The sequence below is a fragment of the Poecile atricapillus genome, chromosome 1, assembly GCF_030490865.1.
Source record: "Poecile atricapillus isolate bPoeAtr1 chromosome 1, bPoeAtr1.hap1, whole genome shotgun sequence".
Classification (NCBI taxonomy): Eukaryota; Metazoa; Chordata; class Aves; order Passeriformes; family Paridae; genus Poecile; species Poecile atricapillus.
This window is the reverse complement of record NC_081249.1, coordinates 7,431,968-7,454,002: the sequence shown is the minus strand read 5'-3', so window position 1 is coordinate 7,454,002 and position 22,035 is coordinate 7,431,968. Positions and strand designations below refer to the sequence as shown.

The window sequence follows — 22,035 nt, the reverse complement described above, 5'->3', positions numbered from 1 at the left end:
ACTGTAACTCTGTTAACTACTGCTGTTATGAATTTGAGATTTTAAACCTGAAACATTTTTACATGTTAGCTACATTAAACAGCAAAGCTATATGCATACAAATATATTTATATTTAAATAAGCTATTTATACATCCTAACTGCTAAATCTTAACAGATCACTTCTTCTAATGCCCCAAGATATAAATCTCTCTTAGAATGCACCAAGAAAAACAAACCCACCTATGTACAGTGGTGAGACAATAGTCTGCAAATGACCAGACAGCAAGACATTTGGAATGCACTCACTGCTCCTGTATCTGAGCTCTTCAGCATGGAAATACTCTCACTCTATATGTACTGAGGATAAACTGAAAATAATGTACTCATAAGTCTAAAATCTAGTTTTCAGACCCTTCAAAATGAGTATTTGCTTTCTTTAAGAAATATTCCAAGTAGCTGTGACCCTTCTCAAAGTATTCTCACTGATAGGGAAAAATGTAATAAGCAATAGAGTAATATTAAGTGACACCTGTATACCAAATAAATCCAGGAGGTTTTTGGGGGACCTCATCCGTCTCTACAAATGCCTGAAAGAGGTTGTAGCCAGGTCAGGGTTGGTTTGTTCTCTCAGGTAACAAAAGCAATCAGAAAAGGTGAAATGGCCTCAATTTGTGCCAGGGGAGGTTTACATTGGATAGCAGAAAAAATTTCTTCACTGAGAGGGTTGTCAAGCATGAGAACAGAATGCCCAGGTTAATGGTGTAGCCACCATCCCCAGGGTTATTTAAAAGATGTGTAGATGTGAAGCTCAGGGACGTGGTTTAGTGGTGGACTTGGCACTGCTGGGTTAATGGCTGGACTCGATGATCTTATGGGGTCTTTCCCAACCTAAATGACCCCATGATTCGATACAGCTGCCAGCAAATAACACCAAGAATGGGAAAGAAAATTGCAACTCTGTTACAGAGAGTAAAACTGGCCCTTCTCAGCTGTAAGGTGTCTCCAGAGCCTCCAAGGGAGCATTTCCTTCAGAGTAAAGAGTCCCTCTGGGGGGCAGCTGAGATGTTTGTGAGGTAAATCATTTTGCACAGGCAGACCCTCTCTCATCTGTAATGCAGTAACAATGCATTACAAATGCATTTATTTTTATAAATACTTTCAAAATAATATTTTCACCTTAGCAATAAGACCTCCTGGGATAGGGTCTGCTTCTTATTCTACACATGCACTTTGTCTCTTATGAGCACCTGCTTCACTGTAATGTATTACAGCAGCACCATGCAGCCTACTAATCTGAGATATAGGCCATTCTAGAGAGCGCTTGAGTTTGTGTATGAATAAGGGGTTCAAAACAGAGCTCATTTTTTGAGTGTTAAACCTCATTGCTACTGTTCATCAGTGCTTCTATGAATCACGGTTTGATTTTTAAAATGCTTATTTTCACAAAAGCTTTCAAAATTGGGCACAAATTGTACATTTTCCTGAGTGCTTCAACCAGTTGCTACCAGGTACGTGCTACATTTGCTTATTTCACTTGTACTTTTCCTGTATCAGTAGGTTTGGCAAGATTCAGGGTCGTCCTAGCAGCTGCCCCATGCAGCTCACAGCCTATGAAACACCACAGTGAACCAATGCATCATTTATGTACAAATTGATGGCACAAAGTTTTAGGTTTGGTCATTCCATGCATTTCATGTGCTGGGCCTGCCTTAGTTTTCATGTAAGTCACCTGCCAGCCCACAAATCACCTATCACAGCTGGGTTTATGTCTTCTCTCTATATCTGTGTTGTCTTCCCCTTTTCAGTCACCTCAGAGTAACCAGACCCTAAGAAATACATTTTATTGCTGTAGACAGAAATTTGCTGTGAATCAGTTGAGCTGCTTACAGTAACAGCATAATGAACAGAAAGCAGTATGGGGGGAAATGAATTACCTTCACGTACAGGGATGCTTTTCTGCCAACTCCAAGTTTGTTTTTATGGTCACAGTTCCAGAGTGTGCCCCTAACTGCTCAGACTCAGACAATGCAGTCTCACTCCACACAAACACCAGTCTGCTGCTGAATCACTTTACCAAAGCATCCCCTCCAGCACAACAACACATCCTGCCACAGCTCTTTTATTCCCTCCCACATTTTGAGCACAGGTGTTCCCACTGCCACGTTTTCTATCAGTGCTACAAAAGACTGATGATTGTTGTGTACAAAGGAGACAAGGACATACATATGATAAACAATCATCATCCCTCAAATAATTTAGCTTTGTAATTCCTTCTTTCATGTGGCCTGAAGTCAGGTGCAGTATTTGTGTAGTAATTCTAATTGTTCAGACTTGCTTTTTATATATACAAACATAAATTATAATAGGGTTGTCATTAAAAAATAATTACTGCTTTTGTCTCATATTTCTGAGCTATGAGCATGGTAAAAATAGAAGAAAACCCTTTTTTTTTCCATTTCAAAATCTTGTTAATTATCTGAGTATGACTACCCAAGGTATATATAATTATTTCATAATAGGGTAATTAAAGTCCCTTAGTTCATGCGTTGGGATTTTCAAAATAAAAAGAAAAGTCAGTATTGAATCAAAATGTACAGAGAGAAAAGCACAAAACAATTACTTCACAAACCTGTAAGTTTATAAACTCATCTAAAAACGCAGAAGACTTGCAAACAACAATTTTCTGCTTTACCGAATGTTTTTGTTGTGGCTTTTCTACTACCAAAATGGTAAAACATGTCAAAACGTGGTATTTTTTATGTGGACATCTCAAATCAAATTCTTGGCTCTAGTGGGCAAACCAGTTTTACCTAACAAGCCAGTATGACGTGGTTACTCCAACATCACCAACTCAAATCCATCAGAAAACATAATGGAGGAAGATCAGAGGAATTTAAGAGGTACAAATACATATGCCCAGACTGACTAAGAATGATTATCTAGGGAGCATAAAGAGAAGAGCTGGTAGGAAGAGAAGATCAAAGAAAGAACATGCACAAAAGACCATTTCACATGTCTGGTTGTATCCTTCCCATTCAGATAAAACCTAACTCAGGAAGAACTAATAATTTTCTCTCAAAGAAAGAATATGGTAATTTTGGGGCTGCCCCCCTTCTTTGTTTCTTGATGTTGAATAAAAATTGTTGTTGTCCATTGCTGAAAAGTCTTGTTTTGTTCCCTCTTACAACTAAACTCTTGCATTCAAATTTCCAAAACAAATCTTTTAGACAAAAGCCTCTTTTCATATATCGTGAACAGGTATACTGATTTAGAAGAATACTTAAACACATTAATAATCTTGCTTTCTTATCTAATAATGGAAAAGCAGTGCTAAAGAAGCAACAGCGTGGAAAAAAAATAAAGAAAATTTTACAACTGCAACAAAATACCCCCAGTTACCCAAAGATGACAAAGATCTACCAGCAGATTTTCAACTTGTCCTCTTACCCTGAAGCCATCAAAAAAACGTTATGCCTGCCTTTAGAAAGCCCTGGTGTTCCCTTAGACAGTGGGACAACTTTCTTTTTTTATTTGGGACAACCTGGACTTGGCAGAAATAACTATTTTCAAAGCACTCAAGACCTCTGAGCTACAAAACCTACAGGTGTGAGCAGACATTCTTTTAGGATTTTATTTAGCAAATGACAACACAAAAAGGTAGAATCAAGGAGAGAAACTTACAACTCAAAGACCATATAAAGCATTCCATCTGAGCTGTATGTCTCCAACAGTTCAACAATGTGAGGATGCTTCAGCATGTGACAAATACTGGCTTCTCTCTTCAGATCTGTGGAAGAAAAGAAGGTAGTTGCAGATTAGCTATACATTCAAGCTGTTTAGAACACAATGTTTGGAAAGATATAAACATTTGAACTTTCTAATAAATTCATTAATCTTTACAAAAAACACTGACAAGATTATTTTTAATTATGCTTAATTCAAATACACACATATCTCTCAAAACTTAACAGATTCTTGAATTCACATATTAACAGATCTCCTTGGTCATAGCCTGAAGAACTCTACAGAAGTAAGTTCCTTTAATGTACAGCTGCAAACTACACTGAGATTTTCATCCTAAATATTTAACAACACTGCAGAATTACCTCCAAATGCAGAAGACAAGACTTTCACCACGCTAGAGAACTATTAATAACTGGAGGTGCCTACTCTAAATCCTCTGCTCAAAGCAAGGTGAACTGGAGCAGATTGTGCAGGCCCACACCCAGCTGAGCTCTGAACATGTCCAGGTGTGGAAACTCCACAACCTGCCCAGAGAACTTACACCAGTACCTGATCATCCTCATAAGCAAAGAAGTATTTTTCTTAAGCTTAAATTTCTTGCAGTTTACTCCTTTAATAGTAATTATTTTAAAGTCACATTAAATGAAATGACACTAACATAAATTTTAATAAGCATATATTAGTTTGCATCTCTGCTCTAGAGAAGAGTGAATAAAGCAGGAAAAAGCTGCAACTAAAAGAAGAGCAGAAACCACTCTAAAGTATCTCAAAGCTTGAGAAATTTTGTTTTAAACAACACTCCTTTTCTGATCACAAATCAATCTTTCTGCAGATAAAGAAATGGAAAAAATCAGACTACACTGAATTAATTTTCTTTCTTCTTTGTTGAAAATATTTGTATTTTTATTATTTAATCGTCCTTAATTTTTTTTTTCTTTTAACTTATCTACTTGTATTCTAGAAAGATATTTCTAGATAAAATCTTGAATGAATAGCTTTGATGATAATTTGGTAAGTGAGGAAAACATCAGTCTGAATTCTGAAGCAGAAATTTTCTATTCTCTTCCCATACAATTGATCATTGTTCAAGAATGACCTACACATGCTTTTACGGAGAAATAAAAATATGAGAATATTTACCATATAATTGGGCTACACTAGAAAGAAATTTAAAATACACTATTTTTACATGTGCTCTCCTACATTCTTCACATGAATCAATTATACTGAAATATGCAAGCGCCAAGATGAACATTCTCTTATGTGAAGCATTTAACAGGTAACTCAGATTTATGCTAGACTCTGGATCTTTCAGCCATCTATAAATTCAGATGAAAAGCTGAGAGTTTGGAAATGACTGAATTTCAATCCAAGAAAGATGTTCAGATTCACAAAGTGCAAATTTTGTTACCAGAACTTTCATATTATGTTTGCATTACATTTCCCCTCCTTCACTACCTTGCAAATACAATCTAAAAGCAAAATGACAGAGCAATCCTTTAGAAACCATCATGTACCTTAGGAAGTGCAAGCAGAACAGCAAACAGAAATATCATTCAGTGATGCAGAAAAAATTTTGATAAAGAAATTAATGTAAAATTTGACCTTTATTTGTCCATCTATTTATGCAGATGAAATTCTACAACCTAAGAAAATAGCAGCATGTCTTTCACTATGGAAAATACATTATCAGTTCTTACATCACCTTAATGCAGAATTACAACTAAAGCCACACTGTAGCTTTCCCTTCCATCATAATAGGCAATGATTTGACACTAAATGGTTCCCACCCCTTTCCAGGCAGAGAGGTTCACTCAAGTACACACCCAGTCCTTCCTAACCAGGATCAGTGATGAGCACGCAGAGGAGGAGCAGTGGAAGAGAAAGAAAAACTGTGATTCTGTGAATGACTATGATCTTCAGAAAACAGGCTGCTTTTATTTTGTCTCTTGCTTTATAACAACTTTAATGCCACCACACTTATCAGATGGTATTGGTTAAGTGGTATCCAATATCTATTTCAGATGGAAAGCCGAGTAAAAATATTTGACAGGAAATTACAGGAAAATTCTGCTTTATTTACAGGCAAAAATTGTGTTCAAAATAGTTTATTTTGGCTGCTCCCTTTATTAATATTTTGTGGGCTTTATTTGAAAGGAATTAGAACTGAAAGGAAGAAAGTATATGGTGCCATTTCCCTCATTCCTCTGTGTAATATTGGATGAGTGCAACAATTGCTCACAGACTGAGCACCAGCACAAGCAGAGGGAGAAACAAAGCAGAAAATAAAATCTCCAAACAGGAAAACAAATGAACAGAAGTTACAGAACAAGGACTTTTATGACTAAGGGGTCTTGGGGCTAAGAGCAGAACAAAGTCCTATTTTAAACACAGCAGGGACTTGTTCAACAGTAGGCCTATTAAGAAAAAGAAAACGAGGTATAAAGAGAGAGACAAGTACATACCACACTGATTCAACAAAGCCACAGGGTAGGAAAGAGATGATGGATTCTGAAGTATATTTGGACCGTGACCCAAAGGTCAAAATAAGTCATACTTAAGACCAGTAAAAAGGAAAGGGGAGGAGGACAAAAGGCAGAGATGACACATATGTTTCACTGTTTTCACTTAAAAAAATTACATCAGCATCTACTCAGTCCTTTATCAAATGCTTTTTCCAGATCGAATGAAATTTTACCTCTGCAGGTTCAAGAGGTAAATAAAATCCCAGGTACCCACAGAAACCATTTCAATTCTAAATGCAGCACAAACCCAAGCAGATGGGTGGTTGCACCAGGTGACTGAGGATTTCCTGAGAAAAATTCCATTATTATTTTATTATTATCTGTGTTATCATTCAGCATAAAACATTGTATGAACAATTTGCCACCTCCTGTTAAGTTTTCTAAACCTCTGCTGAGTATTTGAGACATGTGTAGTAATAAAGGTCCCAGACAAATATCCCATATTCAAATTAGCCTTTCATATTCCAGACACCTATAAAAGATTCAAGACAACTCTAGAATGTGCCAGTGGAGTAAGCTGCCTTTAAGAGGTGATGTGTCATTTACCAATGTGGGTCATATGTCCCATATTTACAGCTGTCTCCTTCACTAGTAAACAAAATTCAGCTGGAGGAACATACCCCTGAGGCAAGACAAGGTCATGGAATCTAAACCAAACTCATCTTTTACTGGCTGGACTATTTAACTTCATTTGAATCCCTTCTGAACCCTTCATCTATTCATTTTTCTCTTCTTGATATGGCTGAAGAAATTACTTTCTGGTTCATCCTTTAAGCCTTCCCTGTCAGCATTTTTTTCAAAATTAAACATAATTGACAACAGTGATAATAAATAGAACTGCAAGTTTTAAAAGCACAAGCTTTAGAAGTTTCTGTGCCAGCTGCATGAAAGGTATTGTCCCACAACCAGGACCAGGGAAAAACACTTGTTGTGTTCCATTTAACTTGTTTAGCACACAGGGTCTTACTTTACATCATAATTTGAAAAGCATTTACAAGCCATCCTTTTACACAGCTGTTATCAGAACATGGTCCAGAATTTCAGTCTGTTTACAAAACTTTGAGGTTTTTTTTAGCAAACGGAGACAAGTCAAAGTTACCATTTTATACCTGGCTAATTATTTAGAGAGGCACTAAAGTTGTTAAAATGGCAGGAAAGTTCAGACTTCAGTAACAAAGAAAAGTTCAAAGATGGAAAAGGGAATTCTCAGCCATAATCACCACACAGAGAAAATGCAGCCTCATGTGTAGATAGCAACACTGAAAGTGAATTGCTGGAAGCACAAAAAAGGTAACTGCTCTAAGTAATTGCACAGAAAGATACATATCTTTGATAGAAAACATAAAACATGAGTATCTCTTAAAATTCCCATGGGAATTAACAACCTAATATCCTACACATCTCTAACAATTCTGGCAAATGCCTAATTTCCTTTCAAAATCTGATAACCAAGGTTCTAAAACATCTCAAATATTGAACATATTTTCAAAGTATGTTCATGGAAGAATTAGATGATCTCTAGCAGCCTACATAATAGCACCATTTTGTTATTTTAAAAGTGACATGCACAGACTGTAGCAGCCCCATCTTTTTTTGGGACAGACAGCTCCAAGTTTCTTAGCAAGATGGAAGACACATGTCATTTTTATGTATACACAATTCATTTTTATACATACACCATTCTGATTTTCCAGGTTCAGTCCCTTAAAGGATTAGTTTTCCAGCCACAGCTTGGGTATGACAGTATTTTGAAAGGAAGTAAGCTTCTTGCTTAAAATGCTTCTATATGTTTTGTACACCAAGATATGATTATACCTAATTTAAATAGACGTGGCAGTACTAAGTTTTAAAGGGAAATCAATATGCTTTGTTCACTTGGTTATGCCATTCTCACCAATGATCCTTTGGTGAGCATCATGGAGAAACTCCTGACCACCCAAATGGAATTTTTCCAGAAACAGCTGAACTGAATTGTGTGCCTTGGAAATGTGCCTGATGCACAGCCTGAAGCACAGACAAGGGAGACACTGAGATCTCAGACCCAGCAGTTTCACCCTACACACACTGGGTTTTGTTCTGTGGAGTAGTCTCCTTTGCTAGATATTAAACTCCCACTCAGGCTCCCGCTCAGCCAGGCAGGGGTAGAAAATACAAGTAACAAGAACAAAAAAACTCACTTTTTTTTTTTTTTTTTTTTTTTGACAGGGAGATTGTTTATCAGCTACTATTTTCAGCCAAGCAGCCTTGAGGAAATGAACTTATTTTTTGCCAATTAAAACAAGTACTTATTGATTTGGGTAGAGGGAATCAAGAAGATAAACATGCAAACCAAGAAATTTCCTCCCCCCTTTCATGGGTTTAACTCCACTGCTTCACTGCAGCCCCAGCTGTGAGGGGTGCAGGGGTGAGGGCCATTCTCAGCGCACTGCAGAGGTTCCTCTCCTCCTCCTCCTCCATCTGCTCTACCATGGTGAATCTCCTCCTTCCATGACTTTGCTGTGCCCTCTTTTTGTTCCACACTCCCTACACTTTGCTCCAGTGTTTGCTACCCATCCTTAAATGCATTTTCAATGAAGCACCACACGTAAGGCTGATGGGTTCGGCTATGGCCCACTGGAACTGTCTGGGAACCCACAGCCCTAAGCCTCTTCCCACAAAAGCTGTCCCTGCACCCTCCCATTATCAAAAAATTGCTACTTATATTTAATCCAGATCTAATTCCCTTTCTGCTGCAGACACTACACACCTCTGCTTCAAATTATCCTGCAGCAGCCCCATGGAACATCCTGCTCAACACCCAATTCCAGTTTAACCCATCACACCCTACCTGAGGTCACACTTCCAAAACTGGTGAACTTCCAGGAAAATTTCCCTATCTCCTCTCCTCGCCCATTCTTGTTGTTCTGTATAAATTACTTCTAGGCTTTATTATTCTAATAATACATCAGGGAAGTCATAAAAGCTCTCAGCGCAGCCAACACACTGCAACAGGAACAAGGAGCTGGAGGTGGGAACATCCTGTATTGACACTGGCAGTGAAACTCCTATCCTACAGAACCACAGGAATGTTTCTGCCCCGAAGATTTGTACTTTTTAAGTATTTTTTTTTCTTCCACGAGAGAGTATTCCCTTTTCCCTTAATTAAAACAGCATTTCCTGTCTTTCTGGGATCTGTGAGCGACTCTCATCACACAGAAACATCCGACCAGTTAATGACTCGTTGCCTCAACAAGCACTAAAAGATTTCCTGCCTCTCCTCCCACTCATTTTGGGGTGGCTGAGGCTCCGGGTTAGCCAAGCTGATTTAACTACTGGCTGTTTCCCCCTTCATCCCACACACATTCCTGCCCTCTGCTCCAGCAGCCTGCAGCTTGTCACACCATACACCAAAACTGTTTCAGTGCTAACTCACTTAAGAAAAGTATAAATTTATTTTTGTCTCCACTGGCTCCACTGTTTTGCAGTTTTAGCATGGGAAATGGCTCATGAGCAACCTCAATTACAGAACTTGACTCAAAAGAAAGAGAAGGAATATGGAAGGAGAAAGAAAAGCTGGGAACAGCAGCCTCTAAAGCTGCTTATGATGCTACAAAAAGCAAGTACACCTTTCCTTGAAAGTCACCAAATCTTTATTGCATAATCCATCTACACCTTAGCAAACATGCCTGAAACATGCACCAAAAAAAGATAAATGCATGTAGCTGTTAGTGGCCCTTGATAAAAATGCCATGGGAATCAACAAGTACAGTGGCAATGTGAGAGAATCCATCTCCCGTCGGAATCTTTTGTTTGGAAACAAAATGCTGGCATGGAACAAGAACAACAAAATGCAGTTACAGCTAGTATTTCCCTTTCTGAGACCTCCATGGAGAAACCTATGGAAACCTTCATTTTGTGGAATTAGACTTTGTAGATGCTCGCTAAGCTCTGAGTAACTTTCACTTGCCACTATTCTTTCTCAGTGTTTGGACATAAATATAAACACATTTAGCTGGAGCTGGGTGTCTTGGGAGACTTAAAAGGCAATTTTCCTTCCTCAATTTATACTCTGTCAGCTATGATGAACATGAAACAGGGTGTGAAAAAATACCACTTTTCTCTCAACTTCTGATACATCCACCAGACTTGTCCAGAATCAATTATCTGACTGACAGTGTAAGTTGGTTTGCATGATTTTGTTCATGAAAACAACTCTCTCTTCTCTCACTTCCTCATTTTTACTGATATGCAAATAAGCAATGCTTCATAAATAAGATGGTGTATTTTAGGAAATGAATCAACTTGAACTGATAAAAATGTTTAAGAATGCCCAAAAGAGTATTTAACAGCTGCCTACTGTAGATAATCTAAACCCATTTCATTTAATTAAACGGCAATTCTTAGCAACTTTTTACCAAGCACCCACCACATTGAAAAAAAAAAAAATCTAACATTTTTCAAGGAAGAACAAAGATCAAATATCTCTCTAAGACATCTAATAGATATCTAGATTAGATATCTATCTAAGACTTTCCACATTCTATGTCCTCTTGGTTAGTACTCAACACCAGGTTCAGAGGTAGGGGAAAAGAGAAAGAGGAAACATAAGAATGTGAAAGCAATACTTTCTGGATTGCCATTGCTTTTTAATTAATTATTCGCACAATCTGTCTTTTCTCTACAGCAAAGTAGCAGTTTCTGAAGTGCTTCACAAACACATGAATATATTAATCAGAAGCAGGGTTACAAACTCCATAAATTAACTAAAAAAGGAGTAAGGAGGGTTCTCTCTGTCATGAGGTTGGCCTTCCAAATAGAAATGGAATTGTTGCTGAAGATATTTTGCAACCCATGCTGTAAAATCTGAAACACTTCTAATGTTGAACTGTTTTCAATAATTAATGAAAAGATATTGAAAATAGTCATTGATTCTCAAGTTGTGATCAATCAAGTTATGAAAGCAGGTTCACTACTGATAACCACATTTATTAAATTCCATGTTCCTACCTGTTTCCCAGCACTGTGTTAAAGCCTGAAATCCAACACCTTCCCAAGTATCAGAGACCACAGATTTTTACACTGCAAACCACAATTTTAAACACTCTGTGATACAACGAGTTCCTTAAAAGAAGGAAGTGCAGCAACAGATCTGTCAAGAGGATGCCGTGAAATTTCTTTTGAAGACAAACAAAAATAAAACAGAGAAACAATTGGCCATGAGGTGTGTATTTAATAAAACAACTTTACACACTGGCTGGAGCACTGAACTAGGAAAATTCTCAGCTGTATGGTCACAGTGGACTTCACTGAAATAATTGGAAAGCTTTGATTTCATAGAGTTACACTGATTGTGCTTTCTTGTAGTGAAAACTAACACTTTAAAGTAGCAGCCCCATTAAATGCAGCAATTGTTCCCTTTTTTGTCAGCTGCTTCTCCCCTCCTGAACCATCTTTCCCTTCATGCTTTTCCCTTGGTGGAGCTCCCTGGTGGAGCTGTTTTTCCACCAGATTGGTTCTGGTGACTTCTGGGAACCTGCACAAACACCTCTGAGCACGACAGTGTTGACAGCCTGGCAATAGAAACGAATGGCCAGATTACAGCAGCAAAAAACATTTGACAATATGTCAAATCTCAACAGTCTGTACATTGCTGTCCTTCTCCTGAAGAGTCAAGAAGCCTGAAAACCAGATTTCACAATATTAGCAGGAAGTGCTAACTTGCCTTAGTTTTATGTTTTCCTATGTTTAACTTCACCTCAAATGAAAACTAAGATGTGAACTTGTGAGTCAGGTGATATTTCTTTTCTCCCTCTGTAGTGTCCTGCTTGGACATGTGTCCCTGCAGATTTCTCACTAGGTGGCAACGAAGCTCCGGCTTTGATCTGTTCAGAGTCAGCAGCTGAACACAAAGGGAGCCTGCACTGGTTCAGCCGCAGAGAGCTTTGTGTTTCTGTAGCCCTTGATCTGACTAACCACGAGTGCAGTTCAGGCCTGAGAACAAAGAGAAGATGCCACTCTAAAGTAATTAAGATACATCCAGTGCTAAGCGCCTTTTTATCCAGATTCTGTGCAAGACCCATCTCTGCTCTTCTTCTAACCAGACCCTTTGGAGCTGACGGTCACACACCAGTATCCTACTACACTGCACACATTCAGAGTTGTATAACACAATTAGAATACATTTAGTTTGCTCTCATAAACCAGAATCCACAGGCTATAACACAGTCTATGTTTATTGCTATAAAGTCTAGCAAAAAGTTTTAGAAAGCTAAAACCTGCAAGTAGTTCAGTTTAAATCACTTGAATTTCTCCTTTTTTAAAGGTTAATCACCCAGAGTGAAGTTCTTTATTTAATTTTTGTACATTTTTTCATTTCTGGTGGGTTCTTTTTGCTGCAGGTGTGTGTCTATGTATGTGTGTGTTCAGGGTTTCTCTCCAGCCTTTGGCCATGGTAACAGAGGCAATGCATTATCTCAGAATGTGCTAAAAGCATTATTACCAATGTTATGCTTAGATTGGCACAACATTCTTGCGCCAAGCATTGACATCTTCTGGCCGGAATTCACTTAGGATGATCAGGTTAACTAAAGGTTATAGACATTGCAGTCCTTTAAGTGAGGTTTTTAGTACTCATGTACTAAAATGTAACGACATTAAATCAAGTAAGTGCCCTTGGAGGTAATGGAACATTATCAAGAAGAGGATGTTAGCTGATTCTGAAAAATTAAGTGATTTCTCTTGCTGATCATTCTAACACTTGAAGGTTTTTGGGTTTTCTTTGTTTGAAATGTCTTTTCTTACGTGACTGAGCCTTTACCTAAATGTAATGACAGGCAAATTCACTTTTTGATATAAAAAAAACTTATCTCAGTTTTACAGGAAAAACTCTAGTATTTTAAAACACAAAGGAAATCTCTTCATAACATATTCAGCTAGTCTAGACAAACTGTCTGTAACTCCTACTCAAGGAAGGGTTAAATAATCCATTACACTGCTGCTGTTGCTGAATACTAACAGTCAGGAACAGCCCAAAGGCACTCAAAAAGGGAACTGACTGCCTAAGATGCTTCTCATACAGACAAAATGTACTTGTTTGCTTTGATCACAGTTTCTTTGGTCTTGAACTGCTGGGCTCTGCACAGCCGATACCAAACCAGTTGCACACTAATGCTAGAAAGGAAATCATCTACTTTGCCCAAGTCTAGACAAACCAAACAACACCAGCATCTAAAAATTACTCCAACTCCACAGTGCCACAGAGCTCAGTGACTGACAGTGTTTTAGCTGGCAAACAGCTCAGGTTAATTTACAGTTTTCCTCAGGTAAAACAGTACAAGCTGCAGTAAATGCTGCTGTAAGGGACAGCTGAATTCTGAAAGTCCCTGCACAGCACATGGAACTCAGCACAAACAGCACCTACAGTGAACCCTGAGTAACAGACAACAACCCAGCAAATGTAAGAATGATGCCAATTCTGTTCTACTTGAAAATCCTGTAGTAGAATGATGTCTGAACGCTGGAGAACTACCTTAGCAAAACTTGTTTTCTGGTTCAGTGACAGAATAATGTCAGGAACCAGAAAATTCTTCTCAAGCAGTAATAATCCAGGATATAAGAAAATTTAATTTCGGTTTGTTCCACTTCTGCACATGCTTCTCTTCGCAATTATTACCAAAAGTCATAGAATTTTTTTTTGTTTTCTTTTTTAGCTGACATGTTATAAAGCAAGTTTTGTAAAACTGGTGTGCATGTCTTAGTTCAGTCATTAAAAAAATTCACTACAAAATGATTTTTTTTGCAACACTTTCAGGACTCCACACCAACAAACCAACGAAGTTTTAACTAGACTTGCTGCTACTTGCCAAATATCCATAAAGTACTTCTGCATACCAAGTTTGTAATGCTTTTAAGAAGCACATTGTCCCTGTTCTGCTTGTGCAGTTGCAATACTCCTCCAAGCCTCTGAAACTAATGCTCTTTAAACATCCTCCCCCCTTTCATTCCACAGAAATCAGATGTTAATGATGTAAGCAGCGCAACTGAGCTCAAACCTGCTTCTAGCAACATTAAGGTCACAGCTCAAGGAATAAAGTTTTAACTTCCCTGACTTGTCTCTGATCTTACAACAGGCTGAAAACACGACAAATCTTTGCAAACTGTCACTTATGCTTTCCTTTGTAAAACAGATTAAGCTGACAGAGGTAACATATCCCCATAAAGAACCAATCCAGTGACAATTCTGCCTATTAATTGAGTCCTAGCACAATTACAAGTCATCAGAGAAATATTTTCTTTCATAATATTCACACACTTTTCATGTTATTTAAAGGACAATTTCTCTTCACCAATACAGAGGAAGAGTTTTCTTCTTTAATCTCACCCAAGCAATAGGCAAATAATATTTGATTTCCCTTCTTTATTATCTGGTGATAAGCAAAAAAATACCTAAAATTCATACTTAGCGAAAGTTGAGTTAGAAACGGTTTGATCAACTGAAAAATCTGTGAACTTGGAAATTGTATCAAAGTAGGAGACTGGACTGGCAAGCAGTACACCTGCATGGCTTTTTACCTCACTTTTGGGAGAGTTTCCCACTGCCTCTGAAATTTCATGTGATGCCAACAGCAAGAATCACCCTGTAAAGCACAACAATTTCCTTCACTGTCACAGGGTGTTTTGAGGGGCTGACATGGTTATACAAAGCCTTGTAGTACCCAGCTGTGAATAACGGATTGCTCCTCCTGCTAGACAGAGCAAAGATTGTTTAAGTACTTTTTCAAACAGAATGAACATTTCTCAGGTGCTAAAAGGTTTGACTCAAATTTGTTCAAATTTCTTTCATGGGTGTCCAAATCTGAAATGATAATACTTTAGACAAAGAACAAACCTTTATAAATTCTGCCCATTTTTCTTACTCTAATGTGCAAGAGCACAAAAGTGCAATAAGCTTGCATATATATGACATTATTGAAACATATATCCACAACTATATTTTAAAAGTCCACATTAGTAAAATAACTTATAGTAATCTGCATCCTCTCTGCAAAATGGCTTTGCAAGAGCACTGTAAGAAAATGTTAGCAGGGTTCTTTTGTTAAAAGAAACCCACATTTCTTTTCTTCTCAAGTTAAATGCCTGTCAAGGATAAAGAACATCATTGACATGATAGGGTACATGGAAATATAAAACGTGACACATCAGTCATCTGAGTTAAAGAGGGCCCTGACCCATTCCACAGACCTTTCAGAGCAGCTTTCCTGTCTGCACAACAAAAATTAAAACTATTTCTTAACATGACAATGCATGACTCTCAGGCTGAATGCAGCCTTGTCCGAATTCTGAAAATAATCTGAAGGAGAAGGTGTTCTCCCTGCCCTTTCTTGAGGGAAGAAGCAAACACTATTTCTGAGCTCGACCTCCTCCTCTCACAAACTGCTTTTGGTGAAGCAACCTATCCAGTGTGTCTCAGGCTGCACAACCTGCTCTTTTCCAGAATGCTCCAGCAAGAAGACAAGAAACCAAGGCAGGGAGGGGTGTAACATTCCACTCTAGAAAGGAGATGAATTATACACCTGAGACTTTGATATAAAAACTCAAATTTGCAAACCCGTGAGCTGTTTACGCAGGTTGTATACGCATCTGCAACAGAATTAAAAGTCAGCTCAGGTTCTAGCAGAATTTATGAGCTTAAATGCAGGATATGCACAGCAGTTCTGTTGCTTCAGGGCACGATGATACAGAAGAGTCTCTGCCAGTCAATACCTGGATTAATAAAGCATGATGGACTTGAGTGAGCACCGTGTGAGGTCACCTCAAAGTCACAGGAACCCTGATTCTTGAGGATTTATTAGCCCAGCTAAACACAAGCTGTGGAAATGCCAATGAACACCCCCTGAAATGGAATGCCAGGAAAATGGGGCTGACAGTCTCCAAAGGGTCAGTTCTGGACTGGTGCAATGGTAGAGCTCACAAACCTTGACCGATAATAAAAACACAATGTACATGTTTTGCACATCCAAAAGTTAGTTTGCTTTCTAACTACAGCTGTATTATTGCACCTATTTTTTCTTATTAGCTACAGTACACCTTAGTCTCCATTTACCATGGAGAATTAAGACTTGGCTGCTTAAATCATCCTGCTTCATAAATCATCAGTCATGAACAACTAAATAAGGAAATAAAATGGCCTCAGAGCACAGAGAAATTAATACAATTTATATATATGTATTACATATTACAGTTAGTTTGGATAGCCTATTCATAATTCCTAGGTAAGTAGGATTTAAAAACAGACTAAATTGTACCACAGCATTCTTAAGCTGAAAAAAGAATAATTAAAGCTCAACACATTTTTTACAGCTTTGAGCCTTTAGCATTGAACCTGAGCCTAAAGCTTTGAGCTTTTCTGCCTTCTTGAAAATTTATTAAATTAAATTTGTTTTCCTCTTTTTTCTTCCCAAATGCCACAGAAAATCATGAAACTGGAATTCATTTAAACCTTTTGTTAGCACAAACAATATTATTCAAGTGATACTTGTGCCAACTTAAGAACGATCATGGACACAAAATAACTGTGCTGTCAGCCATGAATACTGGAATCAAAACAAACAACACATCTGTCACAACCAGTTTTTTAGAGTTTTTGCAGAAACACATGTACCAAATTAAACTTTGAGGACAACTACAATGGATGTTAATGAAAACTGTACGGAAGTAGAAATGTAAATATTGCACAAATGTAGCAACCATTTCTTCTACAGAGTACTTTCTTTGTTCTGTTGTTTTGTATCTGCAAATTTATAATACTTATAAGATTCACAGTAGCCTGCTGGTAGTCATGAAATCTGATTCATGACTTGTCTGGAAAACACTTTAGAGATACAAATCTATTATCTACACATATTATAACTAGCAAGCACAAAAAACACCCAACCTCGTAAGAAAATTTACAAAAGAGTCAAATTTTTAAATTTGAAAGTTAAATAATTATCTTCTTTTTCTAGTATACTGATTTTCCTCACTATTATAATACATGTTCAGTGTACTCACCTGATACTACAAGCTACAAAACCTTCAGCAATAATTGATCTTTGAGTTGAAATTTGATCACTCTTTGAATGGGTAAAATCTGCTGGAGACTGGACTTGGACACTGAAATAATGCATCAGGATAGTATCAGATGAAAGGGTAAAAACTTCATCATCTTTCAAGGTCTAAGGAACCATGGAATTGCAACAGGATCCACCAGAGCCCTGCCCAGACAGGAGGCTCAGGCAAAGCCTAGAACAGAGCTGGCTTGTTTAAACAAGCTTTCCTGAGTCCTGATCCCTGAAACAGTCCGTCCTTTTTGGAAACAGATCAGGTGGGGAGAATGCCACCAGAGCCAGCTACCAGACCTCAGAATACTTTTCTGGGTCAGCCTTTGTGTGAAAGCCTCCAGACCAGACAAAAATGACAATTTACACCTCAGTAATTTAGGAACACAGAGAAAACTGCTCCTCTGTCCCTCCCGGAGTGCTTCAGAGAACCAACAGCTACCAAGATCTCCATTTACACAAACAAATAATACATACCACATTGCAAAGAAAATCAGTGTTACATCACTGTAGTCCTTAAAATCACTAAATCCTGTTAGGAATTGGGCTCTTCCTCAGTCAGTTCAACTTTTCCTATGTGCAAATGTAAAAGTGACATCAATTAACTTACTACTAACACAGCAAAGACTGCTGCCAGACAGGCTCCATCCAACTGAGAAAGGAACAAGATTCCTTAAGCTGTCACAATCTCAGACAGCTGCAGTGGAAAGTTCAATCTGTAGAAACACATAGCCAGAATCTGGTTCACTTGGCAAGGTAAGGAACTCTTATCTTCTCCTCATTAATTACAACAAGGGCAAAATGAAACTATGCACACGTGCACAACTGTGCACCCAAAACCAACAAAACAGAAATGGAACAAGAGAGGGGTGATGCAAAACTAAGATGTTTTGTACCGACTGATAAAGGAGGGCAGAGTCTTCAAAGATGTATGAAGCAAATCCTGAAATCAGCCTTATCTCAGCAAAGCCAGTAACCCCACATTTATCAGTTCCTACTTGTTACAAGTAACCTCAGAACCAGACCAATTGTAACTGATTTCTGTTTTGGGCCAGCAGACAAACCAGGACAATCACAAACACAAATTCAAATTGAGGCAACAAAGCATGTACAGGTACAGAAGGTCCAAGGCTTGTTATTCAGAAGATAAATCACAAATTCAGCAAAACAAAGGATTGCAGAATCCTCTTCACCTGACACACCATTCTTCAGAGGAGCGAGTTCTCTTGTGCAAATCCAGCAATCAGCTTGCAAGAGGCAAAGATCATAGTGAAGTGTAGTCCTGAGAGCAAGGGGGAATCAAATTACTGAAATGCCACATGAGGATAGAGATTTGATTCAGGATATGAATCTGCCTTCCAATCAGCAAACACTGTCACACCACAGCATGACCAGCTTTAAGCTCTGTTCTACAACATAACATTTCTAAATACTAACCCAGTAGAGACACAATTTTATAAAGAGACCTTCTCTCCCCATCTGGGTTGATAACATTGAAGAAACCAATTTTTCTTGCAGTAGTTATTCCTACACTGAAGACAGAAAAATACTTCAAAATGTAAATTATTTTTATAAAAAGAAAATAAACCCTCCAGAATAGATATTAAAATATTATTTTCATCCAAAGCTCTTGGCACATGTAAGTGCCCTCGGTCCTCAGACCAGCATTTGCAACGCAGATTAACATGCCCTGAAGCTGTGAATTGCTCTGACTGTTACAGCCCATAATTCCTCAGTAGTTACTAAATACAACAGAACCAAGGCAGAAGATTCTCTTGTGTTATAAAACACAGAGGGATAAGCAATGAACAAAGCACTGCCTTGTATCAGCAAATGACCAAATCTTCATACAGGAGTGAAAAAGCCAACGTGTGGGATGGAGACCAAGAGATGTTCTGCCTAAGCTTGAATGTGTTTGTTTCAATACCAGAATCAGTAATTAAAAGTCTTTTAAGTGACAATTAATTAAATTGACTGCAATTCCCCCCAAATTAGTAAACTCATTTGGGTATGTGATGGGGGAAAGAGGGGATGATGATACAAAAGGAGCTGAATAAGTACCTTCAGTAATCCAGAGTAAGAGGAGTTAATCCTACAGACAGACCACACCAACTAAACAGAACATGACCAAAACAAGGAAATTGGTGGCAAAAAGCGTGGTAGCCAAGACCATTTCTTGAATGAAGTGCATATTTTCTAATCTTGAATTGGTATTTATTTGCTGACCAGTCTTACCAAGTAGACAGGAACACAGATAAGCTGCCACTGCAGCTTTGGTAAGATTTGAGGCTTTCTCCTCTCTCTCTCTCCATTGTGTTACCTTGTCCAAGCACTTTCTCCAGCTAGGGTGTTAGCAGTTTAAGGCAAAAACAACCCCCCAGAACAATGCCTATGAGCCATTTAGGAAAGAACTGAGGTATCAACCATGGCTATTTACAATACATGGTCCTATAGTTCCTACTCCAACCTCAGACTGCATTTCTGTTTCAAACAGTCACTGGCAGAAGAAGGGAAAATCCCTTCTGTTTTCTCACCATCTCACACCAGTTTATCTCAGACTCCACAATAACACACAGCACACAGAACTATCTTCCCCTAAAGGGAGTATCAAAATTCTCAATGGAATAAACTCAAACTCTGTCTGCTTGTGCTTTCCCCTCAACAGGATAATTCCTCTTCAGTCCTAATAGGTTTCTAAATAAGGTGCATTTAAAAAAGGAAGCAAGCCAATCAACAAGACAGTAAAGACTTGGAGACTTAAGGTGTAAGTCCTCTATTCCCTTTTTTCCCCAACTTGAGTTAAAATAAATAAGCCAAAAGGTAAAAAAAGTACCAAAGCAAATGCAAATGAAGCTACAGGAGGCAGAGTAATGAAGCTGCAATGAAGAAATAGGGCTTTCCATTCCCTTTCGGCAGCCAGGAGCTGTTCAGTCCTCCTGAGGGGGAAAGGGGAGGAGATGCAAAGTAGTGATACTCACCCACACACTGCACAGATGGTAAGTGGCATCTAATAGTCCTAGATGTTACCATTCTGTATTTCCAGGGCATCCTAGTTCCTTTACTGGTTTCCCCCTCAATCAGATAAGCTATTAAGAGGTGGAGATGGTGGGTGCCCAATCTACAAGACTGGTTCTTGTAGCACTAAAACATCAGAGATGAAAAGCTTCTTTGCAAACCTGTCAGCCCCACTTGTCCAGCCCTGTGCTGGAAACACAGGCTCCAGTTTGGTACAGCTTTTCAAAGACAATGATGAGGACACAAAAGGATACAGCAATGATAACCTGTACAGACCTGAAAACAGATGTGTGACGTGTACATATTGTATGCAACATTTTTGTGGTGGCAACTTGCATTCAAATCCTAATTTGATTTGGCAAAGGAAAAATAAAAATCTACTTTGTTCAGGCAAAGTAGTATTGCATAAGTCGTTCTCACTACTCATAATGTTATAAACTAAGGCAATATTTTCAGTAAGACCTGCAACTGTAAATTGTCACTTTATCACAGGCAATGTTAAAAGTGACAGACGTAAAGAAATCTACAATAACTGGTTCTGTCACAGTAGATAAAACTATACTTTTAAAATCTAACTTTATTTAGTTAGTCTTCTAAAGGAAATCAAGAAGCTTAGGGTTTATACTGCTGGCTCTGCTATGAGCTTTCAGTGGAACTTCGAATGTATCTGTAAAATAATTTTTTAGTTATTTAATGTATTAAAATTAAGTTCTCATTTAACTGCCTTAACAAATGCTACGACACTCTGAAACAACAGAACGTTACTTTTTAGAAACAGTCTCTTGAAATTGGGCTTTTCCTTCCACAGCAACTTCCAAGGACAGAAAAAAAATTGACCACTGAATATTTTAGACAAAAGAAATGCATAGGATAACCCTCTCCCCCAGCCAAGAAACACACCATAAATCTTACTCATATGAAGTGATCTTAAGAAACAACCTCCCATGAAAATCTGTCATAGATTTTAAGTAAAACAACCATAGATCACAGTGATTTTACTTACATTGCCAAATTACTCACTGTCACTGTGTGTATTTGTTGTTTGGATTCATGTTAGGAAATCAAATAGATACAATATATTCAGTTTGAGTAGACTGTCCCTGATAAATGTCATCATTAAAATAAATGGCTTATAGCTGGAAAATGCCATGCCACGAAGTGCTCAGTAACACAGAGCTGTAACACACAGAGATGGTTAACACAAGTCTCTGCTAAGTTACTGCTTATACATGTAGTAGTTTTAAAACACAGAACTAGAAAAATATTCAATGCAGTACTAAAGATAAAATTTAATTAACATAAAGTATGTTAATTCAAGCATTTATTAAATTTTTTTGATTTTTACCTAAAAACTGTAACTATATAGACAATAATTTATTGCTTGTACCTAACTTCTTTCAGTCATTAAAACAAGTAATATACTGGAAGAAAACTGATGGTAGAGATGGTAGAACTTGAACAGCAGATAAAATGTAGAAAGTCTTGAAGAAACAAGTCCATAGATTTCCTCAGGACTTTCAGGTCTTAGACTTATTTAAATTTTCATGCATCTCTTGACTGAGCAGCTAAAAAGCTTCAGTATTCTGTGTATGTTAGCCAAGATATATTTTTACAAGACAGCTTCCAAACACAAGTATTTCCATCTGCCTTCATATCAAGTAGACCTAATTGTTTCCTTTAATATTTGTCTTTTCT

General features: G+C 37.9%; 1 protein-coding gene across 4 annotated transcripts in view; it reads right to left on the bottom strand.

The window, feature by feature from the left end:
- Positions 1-22,035, bottom strand: part of CASK (calcium/calmodulin dependent serine protein kinase) — a 188,376-nt gene that overhangs the window by 104,434 nt on the left and 61,907 nt on the right. For all 4 annotated transcript variants that reach the window (XM_058838045.1, XM_058838055.1, XM_058838064.1 and 1 more), the window contains exon 3: positions 3,663-3,768. In XM_058838045.1, coding sequence (XP_058694028.1) covers positions 3,663-3,768 — 106 coding nt within the window. The remainder of the gene's footprint in view (positions 1-3,662; positions 3,769-22,035) is intronic.